At 43.7% G+C, this 12010-nt stretch overlaps 1 protein-coding gene across 2 annotated transcripts in view; it reads left to right on the forward strand.

Moving 5' to 3' along the window:
* The first annotated feature begins 5832 nt into the window (after positions 1-5832).
* znrf3 (zinc and ring finger 3) overlaps positions 5833-12010 on the forward strand; it is a 67905-nt gene continuing 61727 nt past the window's right edge. For both annotated transcript variants that reach the window (XM_006803879.2, XM_006803880.2), the window contains exon 1: positions 5833-6283. In XM_006803879.2, coding sequence (XP_006803942.2) covers positions 6053-6283 — 231 coding nt within the window. In that variant the 5' untranslated portion in view covers positions 5833-6052. The remainder of the gene's footprint in view (positions 6284-12010) is intronic.

Below are 12010 nucleotides of genomic sequence, written 5' to 3' on the forward strand. Positions count from 1 at the left end.
AAGGCGGAAGGCAGGTGATCTGTGTTCCCTTGAGTGAGGTATGGGCTGAGATTTGGGCATGGCCGATTTCCTGATTCTACCATACCGATGTGCATTAAAATTTCTGAGCAAACTGGTTAAATCTATGTGTATTTGAGCCAGTTCTGGAAGCAAATAATAATAATGGATTGGATTTATATAGCGCTTTTCAAGGCACCCAAAGCGCTTTACAATGCCACTATTCATTCACTCTCACACACTGGTGGAGGCAAGCTACGGTTGTAGCCACAGCTGCCCTGGGGCAGACTGACAGAAGTGAGGCTGCCATATCGCGCCATTGGCCCCTCTGGCCAACACCAGTAGGCTGTAGGGTAAAGTGTCTTGCCCAAGTACACAACGACCAGGACAGAGAGCCCGGGGATCGAACCGGCAACCTTTCGGTTACAGATGCGCTTCCCAACCCCCTGAGCCACGGTCGCCCTAAGGTGGGTCCAACCTGGTATTAGGTTGGACCCACCTTAAAGTGACCACCTGGTCACTTTATAAGGTGGACCTAATAAAGTGACCAGTGAATGTGTAGTCTTGTAATTGGATAAATTGGTAGTGGATGAGTTTAATTTCAATTCAATTCAATTTTATTTATATAGCGCCAAATCACAACAACAGTTACTTCAAGGCGACTCAAGTTTTTCTCACTATTTTGTAAATAGGAAATAATTTCAGGCATAGTCTCTAATTTGTGTCCATTGTGTTATTTAAAATAGTAACATAGACAAACTTCAGACAGGAGTACCCAGAGATTGCACTCAAAACCTCACTAGTAACCATGTAAAACATCTTAAGGCATGAGAAGAAATCGACCCCATTGAGTACACGATATTCGTTGTAATCTAAGAGACTATTTTCAACAAAATACAGTCCTTTCTTGTTAGCTGTTCCGGCACCTACACTACCTCTGGAAAGACACACAAAAGCCTCTGCCTCGTGAAATAAATTGGTGTAAATCTCCACTGAATCCTCAGTGTCTCCGTGGCATTTTGAGAATTAGGCTGCCCATATATCACCAAAGACAGAGATTAGCCTACAGAAGGCGAGCCACCTTTCCACATAGCTCTTATTACCTTTTATCCTCTGGTTTCACAATAAAAGTCAGACTGTAAGTCTACAAGAAAATGACCTTACGTGTTACTGGTTGTAAGAAATCAGCAGTGTTGGGGAGTAACGGAATACATGTACCGCCGTTACGTATTTAAAATACAAAATATGAGTAACTGTATTCCGTTACAGTTACCGTTTAAAAAGGTGGTATTTAGAATACAGTTACTTTGTTGAAATAAATGGATTACACGGCGGTACTTCCCTGTTTCATATTGTGACGGTCAGGCCTGTTTGGGTTTTGTTCGACAGCTACGTTCTGTTGTTCCAGGTGGCAGCGTTACGGTTGCCATGGTTACAGGGTGACGCTCTCTCTCTGGGTGTTTCCTGGGTGAGAGAGGCCTTTTGTTGTTGTTGTGCTAAGCTAATAGGCAGAATGCTACAGGTATAGCTCTAAAGAATGTAGCATCATAGGCAGTGTAGTCCGTGCTGCAGGGAGAATGGACTGTCATACACGTTATGTGTCTGTGAGCGAGGGAGGGAGAAAAAGGAAAAGTACGAGCTGTCATGAGCAAAACGGGAGCTGGAAGCATGTAAATATAATAATAACCACTGCAGCCAAGAAGAGAGCCTGACGAGCCCAGTTGTAAGTAAGCTATTAAGACTCGACTGTACACCGTGTTCGTGTTTTCCTCCAAAAACAATAAGTTCCGTTGGAGCAGCCTTTCAACGCCTCTCTCTGTCTCTCGCTAGCAAAGTTGACCCAGACAACAAAGTAAAGCTAGTTTTCGGCTACGAGCCCGACACAGAACCCACCGTATTAGCCAGAGGTCCCTTTACTACGGTTCGGAGCCGCGGACCTTCAGTAACAGTAATAAATCACAGCAATAGTACATTCATGTAGTTGTAAACAGCATGATAATATATTAAGTAATCCAAAGTATTCAGAATACGTTACTCTCATTGAGTAACGTAATGGAATACGTTACAGAATACATTTTGGGGCATGTATTCTGTATTCTGTAATGGAATACATTTTAAAAGTAACCTTCCCAACACTGGAAATCAGTATTTTCTTTATGGTCTCAGTTGCTCAATTTAAAATGTGTTTTAACACAGAATAATGTTTTTTTGTGAAATGTAGTCCTTATTGGACTTAAAAAAAAAAAGAAGATGAAGAAAAGCAGCATTTTCTTATGTTGGGGCTACTCAGACCCAATCCTCACTCAAAACACCAAGATGGCGGCTGGCGATTGTCTGTCTTTTATGTACAGTCTATGTTTAAATCGTATTAGTGAGGGGCCTGAGCATATGTGTCATGATCCCCAAAGAAAGACCTCTTGGCATTGTTGCATTATTTCCACATTGCCACTTTAACTTCATCATGAAACCTCATTTGTTTTGGCAAGCAGTCCATAAATAATGTTTTCAAAGGACTCAAAGGAGTCTCCATCATCCCACCCTCGGTGCTGGTATTTTTCCCCAACTGTCCCCTCAACTTATAATTCGTTGCAGATCGTTTCATGAGAGTTTCCCACTGTGGTTTGTTCAGTGACATCATTGCAAACACGCAGCATACTGCGAGCCCGTTGGAGTCAGTAGTCATCCTCGTACTGGGGAAATCATAATCTGGGGGGCTGCGGGGCCCCCTAATTGCTTTGTGTAATAATACACTGCAGCGATGCACTCTTCTGGGATCCATGAATGTAAATGCTCCCCCTCCTCATCATCTCCTTTCTTCATTAAAACATAACGTCAGCACTGTACCAACAAAGGGACAATTCACAGAGGCTGGAAGCGTGGTGCATGTGCACAAATGTTCCCTTTGGGTATTATTAGTAACCCGTGCTCTTGTGTATTTCATATTTATTTATTTATCCAGCCAAGTCAATTAAAGCCAAATTCTTATCAACAATGGCATGCTTGCAGGGGAGGGGGGGGGGGGGGGGGGAGTGGATGGGAAAACGAAGCTGTACAAAATAAACAACAGTTGTTCTTTTGCATCGGTGTTGATATACAAATATACAGTCTTCATGAATTACATTATGTGTCACTGACATTTATCCCAAAAAATGCACATCTGCGTTGTGTAAAATTGGGCAGCATCAAAAGAATGCAAAATAAATGGAGAAAATGAATCATTATTTATTTATATTTATGATCAACAGGGTAAATATTTAGTCTGACAATGCCGCAAGCATTTCCAAAACCCCCAAATGAGGTGGACTTAGAGTTCAAAAATCACCAGCCCTCACCCCCCCAAAGCATCAAATCCTTAAAATGTTAATTACAGTCAAAACACTTTCTTCGGCTTCAGTTTTGTTTACACCACAGAGTCAGAAGAGGAGAAGATAAAGAGTGTTTGAAAAGACAAGAGAGGAAAGTGCCGCGCGGCTTTGTAATTTCACATGAAACATCTTAAATCAGCCGAAGGATCCCACAGAAATCCCCCCAACTGAATAGCTCACAGAGAGAGATGGGACAGTAATGCACAGAGCTGAGCCAGCCATCACCACTCAGAGCCGTTCTCATCCTCAGCACTCACTCAGCCTAAACAAGCAGACAGCTGATTCTTCTCAGGGTGGCCCGAGTTTAGACACTGGTGCAGAGAGACCGGAGCGTCGGGAGAGGATCCGCAGCTGCTGCCGAATCTCCGAAATGTGACAATTTTTCCGCATATTGTGAAGCAATAATCAATTTAACAAATTCAGACTATCGACCGTATATCCTTTAAATATTCTGGAAGATAAAATCGAAATGACAGGAAACTAAAAATGGAGTTTAAGCATTAAAAAGTTGCTGTGGATTGAAATCTTACAGCATCCAGCAGAGGGCAGACTTGCAATAAAAGAGGAATAAGCCCTTTAGTGAGTAATTGGATCACTGTAACTCTTCTCCTAATGCATTTTGTGGTCCTTTAGTAAGCTGATAAGGTAAATCTAATTTAATTTTGATCATAATGCCTGCAGGCAGTGCTTTCAAATTCCCATCAGTTATGTATTTATTCAGTCAAATGTGCCTGAGTTTCATTTCTGTTTAAGAGTGAGAGAAAAAGGAGAGTGTCACAAGGCAAATACGGCACATGTGGTGTGGATCAGGATTCATAAAACTGAGGGGTGTCCAATCTGATCTGTAAATTATTGTCATGCTGAAGGCGCTGAAGAACTTCTTAAGTCTTGGCTTTGAATTGCCACCCCCACACCCTCCCCTCCTTTTTTTTTTTTTTTGAGTCCAAACACATGTTGACCATCACGCTTCCCTTTCTTTCTTCCACAGGCGACTGCATTCTTGACCTGAAAAGTCCTCACAGTTGGTTTTCATAATCACACTGCCACACAGCTGACAGCAAGATGAAACCTTGTTTTCTACGCTTTTTGGGATATTAATCACTGTGCAGAGCTCTTACATTTTTTGCAAGAGGCCAGTGTGGTGAAAATACTGCAGACTAGTCTCTCCAGAGCAGAATCAGTCTTTTTTCATTATTGTTCTTTAATATTTTGAGAGGAGAAAAAAAATGGGCTAGCTTTCTGCTTCAAATACGAGGGAGCTTTACTAGACTATATTTTTTCTCACAGCCTACATTAAAGACAGAACAATGCACGCACAGTACCATCATCACTTGCATGGTACCATGAGTGCTTTTCATGAATTGTTCAATCGCACAAAGATTTAAATTATGTTTTCTTTCCCTCCTAAGAATAAAAAGATTCTTATTCTGAGACACATAATGAAGCCTCACGGGCAGTGAAAGAAAAGGCAGCAGGCTGAAGATGTTCCCCAGGAGCTGGTCTGCAGGGAAATTTCACAATAGACCCTTTATTCCAGAGAGTGACTGAGTAATAATTCTTCTGCAGTAAATAACAGCAACAGTTTGTATAAAAGAGAAGTGCAGTGTTCCCCTTTTTTATGATTAGGTTACAAAACCGACCTTTCTTAATAAATGCACAATGTATCATAAAGGCTGAATCACTACTGTAGCTTTTTTACAAATGTCAAGATACAGAAACCACCACTTTTTAAGACTGGTGCACAGTTAAATGAGTTCAAGTGAGCTGCAATGAGATGAGCTGTTCATGAAAGGTTTGGCTAGATAGCTATATCAAGCTAGCTTCCATAGGTACTTCATAAAATACTATGTATATTTTTATTCAAATTTCCTTATATTTGATTGATCTAAAGCTAAAAAGTGACGGCAGACTTACTTTGGGCGTCATACTGAGAAACTACTTCTTACTACTTCTTCTTCTTAAACAACACTGTTACCTGTAAGGTAAGCGCATTTGAACATAATTGGAAAATTAGCCCTGTTAAATCACGAAGCGTCCTGAAGAGGGTAGTGTTTGTTTTAAGGTGGCACGACGGCTGAAAACTGATTTAACCGAGGACTCCGAACTAAGAAAAACGCCACCGGGCAGCCACGGAATGCTAAAGGGAATAAATATACGGACTGTAATTCATATTTAACTCGAGAGACTCAAATAACTTTGAAATTTAACCTGAAACAACAACAAGTGCCTCTTTCAGTGCGCAGTGAAGTCAATGGTGCCTCCTTAACAGAGTGCTGGCACTTCGGAAAGGGGAGTGCAAAGGAGAGGGTCAGAACGAGTGGTGGGTGGGGATAGAGCCCTTTTGGAAGAGAGAAAGAAAAAACTAAAAAAAAAAAAAAAAAAAAATCACGTGTTTAGAGATCAAAGGAGATCCGCTTTGTAGAGGAGGAGGAGGAGGGTGAGAAAAAAGAGGGAGAGAGAGGGAGGGAGCGAGAGAGCAAGGGAAAGAGGCAGCGTTTGCAGGCAATGTAATTGACAAGGCTCGCAGTGGTGAAATAAACACGCTTCAGCCAAGGCTCAGTTTTTTATTGCACAATTTTGACTCTTGACGCATCGCCCGCACAGCGCACAGACCTGATTTCGATTATTTTCACCCGATTAATTCATCCGTGTGAAATTATGTCCCGATCGGCGCAGATCCAGCCGGCAAGATGATGATTTTACCAAGGAGAGGCTCAGATCGTGTGCCCGACTCGGTGGTCTTGGTGATCTTGGTGGTCGCCGCTTCTCTTGGTACCGTCTTCACCAAGGATACAGCCTTTGTGGAAGTGGTTCTGTTCGAGTCCAGTCCCAATGGAGATTATACTACTTACACGACTGGCTTGCAAGGACGGTTCTCCAAAGCAGGAGCCACTATCAGCGCGGAGGGGGAGATCGTTCAAGTACGTGCAAAGTGTCCTTTTTCTTACGGGGGGGATGACAAGCGGCGGTCCCGAGCAACGCTACCGGGAGCCGGGCTGTAATTTAACCAAGCTGCCCTCCTAGAAACTTTTTCCGCTGGGACTTGGGGGTGCTGACAAGAGTTGTACATGGTGTGTGTGTGTGTGTGTGCGGGCAGTGTGTGTGAGGATGGTAACGAAGCTTGCAAGCATATGCGGTCACAAGATGGCTCCTATCTTGTGGAATTCATTCACAGGGAAAACATGCTCTTGCAAGTTATTTTGTTGATGTCTGGAGCTCACTCGAACGCGCCTTCCATTCAGTCGCCCTCACTCTGAAACACACGCATTTCGGAGCCGTTTTCTTAAATAACTACAACCCTACCACCGCCTCCACAAAGTTTGCAAACTCGTAGCGAGCAGGCGTTACGCATTTCGCAAGGGCCACTATTAAAACACTACGAAGCCACTATTTGCGCGTATTTAGCACTTTGTCCGTGTCAGAGCTGAGCCGCGTTATTATATCCGCTTTAAAACCACCCAAAGCAAGTTTTAATAGTGGAACAGGTCTGCTTTTATTGACCGGACCAACATGTAAAATTACCCCACGTCCCGCTTCCTGCACCCTGTTGGTGTGCAGCCGTCACCGCTACATTTGTAGTGGCACGTTTTTGGATAAGGCTCACTTGTAACTATTTCAAGGCTCCGGAAACACAAATAAATAAGAATAGAGTGCGTAGTAGTCGTGGAAGAAGCATCCCGGTTCCATCTTTAATTTCCTGGCCTCAGACATGACAAGTGCACTTGGCTGGAGCTGGCTATGCTTGGACCAACTCTGTGTGGGAGTCACTAAAATATGAAGCTTCTCTTAAGTGCCAGAAGGGTGTATTTGATGTTTTATTATTCTTGCCTAATGTGCTTGGACACTGTTTTTAAGAGTTTGGGTTGTAGTTATGTGCAAAAGCTTTTGATGTTTAATGTTATATTTCCTAACCTCTAACATGTCCTGGATCAGGGGGTGCACAGCTCTTTGTGGGCGATTCAAAGCCACTCAAATGTAAAGCAGTTTTTGAATGGCCTGTGTCCTCTCTTTGAAGCTTGATGCAGTAACTGGGAGATGTTTGTAAAAGCCAGAGTGCAGCAAATGCCCCCATATGAAGGCAAATGTGCATAAAGTTTGTCAGCAGTTGCATTGTGATCAGAGACATCATTTCAATATGGGTGTCAGTGAGCTCATCAGTAACCCGGAAGCCACAGCAATAATCATTCCTGACCATTTGTTTTTGCAGGGTATAGGACAGGTCGTGGTGGATCTGAGGCTTAATCGGGTTCAGCCTCAGTTGTGTTGTTGCATTGCCGTCTCGCTCTCCAGTCAGCCAGACAGCTAGTAGCACCCTGCAGCCATCCCTCACTTCTCTGCAACAGTGTAGTCAGCTACTCTGCAGCATCTTTTGAGTGCACATTTTTGCTTCCCCCCTTAAAAAAACATAGGCTCTTATTTTGAAATAAACACGATATGTGGAGATCAAAGGCAGGGATACTCAGCACAGAAACGGGCCCTGTTTATACGCAGTGATGGCCATTTGGCGCCACTCGGTAACCACACAGAATTGTCGGACCTCAGCTTTACATTGAAAACCACATCTATTTAGGTTTGCTTTCTTTGCTAACATGGCCTCTGACCACTTAGAGACAGCTTATATTTTGTCAGGCTATAATGAGGGGCAGTTTGTCCGGCCCGAGCACTGTCTTGAATTTCCTATTTTACCAAAGATTTATGTAAGTTGAAACTGACAATGAATGACAATCATACAACGCGAGGAGTATAATTTAAAACTGGTATCCAATTTCCTGCTTTTGAATTCTATACTTGTAAAATAACATTGCAGGAATGCGTTGGGAAATTTCTGCGGTGTTGTTTTACACTGGAATTGGGTTAAACTCAAATATTTAGGTTCTTGTCTCTGGTGATCTCGGCAGCCGTTGCACTTGTCCACTTTCGAGGCTTTCGAGTTCAGCGAATAAGCAGCTCGCTTAAGTCTTCCTGAGGTTTGTGGAGCCCTCTGGTCCTGTGTTTGATCAGAACCCTGAGGGGTTTGCGCTACCTTAATTGTGTGTGTATAATAGCGGTCAGACCTCAGCAGGTATGGGTTCAGATTCCGGGGAAAAGTGGGGGGGGGGCTTTGGCAACACTCTTGAGCAAAGACCCAACCGCGATCACCACTCGTACGCTCCGGACTCTCGTTTTGCTAATTCCCTAAAGCTAACACACCCGCTGATCTGACTGAAGAGTGCAGAAAACAGTGGCACACGCTCCCGGGGCCAAAAATAATAAATTAAGTTAATTTGCTTCTTGCGCTCTTCTAAAAGGGGGGAAGCATGATGACGCATATCTGGCCTCAGTGCCAAACCCCAGGCTTCCCAAGGCAGCTCCCTGATTGCTACAGTTCAGCTCCATAATAGCAAAGTAATCAATGTCTCCTTAAATCACTGTGTGTGTGTGTATCAACAGGCGTGACAACTTTAAGAGTGTATTTATAGCATCAACTGAACTTGGGTTCTAGGCAACCAGAGTACAGGTAGTTAATGGTTTTCACCTATTGTCCCAGATGAAAATACTTGCCTTATAGGCTACTATAATGAAGGAAAATGAGCAATTAACTAAATGGGGGAAAGCCTAATTTGGATCACCTGCGATTGAACTACTGAATATTCGATTTCTTGTTTTGCAGTCTTGCTGTACTTTTCCACGGGTTAGCGGCAGCTCAGACTTCGGTTAAACCTTTAATGCAGGGCATTGACGGCACAACCAAATCATTCCCTGGTTGATTCAAGCAGGTGCGTTTCTCACGCCGGCAGCAGATCCTGCTTCTGCGTTTACCGATGATTTGATTTAAGCAAAACACTCAGTTAGGCTTCTCATCGCTGTGCTGTTTTCATTCTGATCGCCGTTGACAGCACTTGCACGGCATTTCTGATTAGAATGGCTTTAATACGAAGGGAAACGCCATCTGCTGCTCATCACTCTTTATTGTCTCTCAAACGCCAAATCATCTTTCCTGTAGCGAGATGAGCTTCGATGCACTGCATGAGTGCACATCTGCCTCTGATTTCCAGCGGGCCCGTGCTGTCAGCATGTGAGTGAAGAGCTGAGGCAGGGACGTGGCAGGGGCATGCAGGGGACCAGATGGAACTCATAGTGTCATCGGCCAGAACCGGAGGGAATAACGTGGCTCTTGCCTGCTTTCTCTCAGAGGGGACACAGAGCATCCCCTGAATCCCACGTCCTGAAGCACCCAGAATTCGCCTTTGAGCTTCATCTCCATGCATATGAACACTGCGACTTCTTTCAAGGTGGCAGTTTTGGAGGGTTTTTTTTGTGTTTTTGTTTCTTGTGCAGGGGTAAAGTGGTGGTTTCAGCGAAGACAACGATGAGCTTAAATACTGGAGCTCCTACCTTGGAGCTGGCAGGAGTTGTGTCGCGCTGCATTTAGACTATAATGAGAGCTTTAGTGGTTTAAGGAATCCAGCGCGCTTTCTCGCCACAGCCTGGAAACCCCAAGAGGCCATAATGGGCCGGTCCCAGACGGTAGGTGCCAGGGACCGGGCCACTCCCAGCGCCAAAGCAACAGTAGCAGTACACAAATGCTGGTTTAAAAGGTTAAAAGTGCTGCTCCCTACTTTTTTCCATTTATTGGCTTGGCGGTCGCAGCTGTATTTTAAGTGCTATCGTCTCTTAACCGCCACCCTGTTTCACTTTCATGTCCCAGCCAAAGTAATTTGAGGCTGCGTTTCTCCCCTTTTTGGAATAGAACAGACTAAACTGTTTTTCTCTTTCTCTTGCTTAACACCCCCCTCTTATATGCACAAACTCATCCCACACCTTTGCTCTGGTCTTTTTGATGCGTCCGCTGACTTCGAGTTGAAGCTCAGGTGAACTGGGCTGATATTGAATTGCGCCGCCCCTGGATCTTAGTTTCAGACCGTTCCCCACCTCTGTGTCCCACTTATCCTTGCTCCAGTGGCAGCCTGATGATTAGGATACAGGAAGTCAGTTCATTCTTGAAATAAATCTCAGGGTTGCATTTACTTCCCTAAAGTCAAAACATAACTAAAAATTCCTTTATCGTCTAATGTCTTTAAATTTGGCTGAAAAACAGCTCAAATTATAGATTTCCATTTTTTCCCCCAGTGATATTAAACAAGTTGCACTTTTGAGGACACCAACCTGCTAACATCTGACATTTTTACTTCCCAATTGCTTGATATAACAAAACATTTCTGTCAGATCCAATAATAGTAATTTCAAAGAAGTGTGTGCCAAATGGTAATGATTACCTTTAGTCAACATTGAGATGTCTGTCAATCTTAAAATGCCTTACTTCCTGTTTTGATCGCATAGTACTTGTCCAAACTTCTTTCAACTCAGAAATGCTGCTTCGCCAACCCTCAACTGTTGTTTTTCTCACCTGCCGCTGGCTCTGTTGCTCTGTCTTATCTTCCTGCGCTTGCCGCTCCGAGCCTCACATTTCCACCGAATGCACAGCTCCACCTGGAACAAGTGCATGTTGGTACTGGTGGCCCCAGTAGCTATGTTAGTTTCCACTGGGCTGAATGGCTGAGCTTATCTTTGATGTTCAACTCCAAGAGAGATTAGCAGTCAGCGTGATGCTTGCGGCTGCCTCCTCTCCAGCATCCATCCTCTTCCAGAGTAACTTTGTTCACCCGTGTCAGTCCTCTCCTGACATGAGCTCAGACATGCAATCAATAGATTGCATGTCTGAGCTCACTTGTATGAAATTCTTGCATATGTCCTCTGTATTGCAGTTGAGTGATGAGGAAATATTTATTCATATTTCCCCCAAGGTTATGATTTTTCTTTGATGCTGCCTGTCTTAAGTGAGGGTTTTTCACTGAAGACAAGTCCTGAGTAGAGTTTTCACTTTCTGAATAACCCCTGGTGTGTTTGCCTGGTCTTTGATGAAATGGTGCTGAAAGGCCCAGTTCATCCTCCCAGCCCACATTTTTATCTACTGACACAGAGGGTCTCCAAAACAAAGGCTAAAGGGTCGAGGGTTATGAAATGACAATGCTCACAGTAGCTCATCCAGGCAGAGGCATGCTTTGTTGTCGGCAAGGAATGTGCTGACTAACTGTGGAAGGCCACAATGCCACTCGCCCCTTTTGTTGTACTTTTTTTTTTGCCAGTGAAGGTAGCTGTGCAAAGAGTTCCACTCTTAGCCCTGCGCTCCGTCTTCTTTTCATCCTTCCTAAGTATATTTACTGTCATTGTTCCCTCACTCGTCTTGTTTGTCTTTCATGCAAGGAGAAGTCTTATCTCAGATCTTTTCGACTCATCCAAGTTCAAGAACACCGGGTTCAAAGTTCTTTCTTTTGTGTACATCGTTATATAATGACGAGCCTCATGTGTAAGAACAAAAACACTTGCACACAATGGTGCTATTAATATGTGAAGATCCTGCCCTTTTGTGATCCAAAGTTCTGTCAGGACCTCTATAGTCTAAAGGAGATTGTTATTTCAACTTGCAGACATTTATATTTACCAACATGACTCCATTATGGGAGGACGGAGCATGCAGGGAAAGCAGATGTCAAAGGCGACAGATATGAACCTGCTTAAGGCATTAAAAGGAGGTGCTGGGGTGCATGTGGGTTGCAATGTAGCTTGCAGATGCAAAGCAAAACAAAACAGACAGAATGAAGCAAATA

This window comes from Neolamprologus brichardi, chromosome 12, assembly GCF_056152115.1.
Source record: "Neolamprologus brichardi isolate AB-2024 chromosome 12, ASM5615211v1, whole genome shotgun sequence".
Lineage (NCBI taxonomy): Eukaryota > Metazoa > Chordata > Actinopteri > Cichliformes > Cichlidae > Neolamprologus > Neolamprologus brichardi.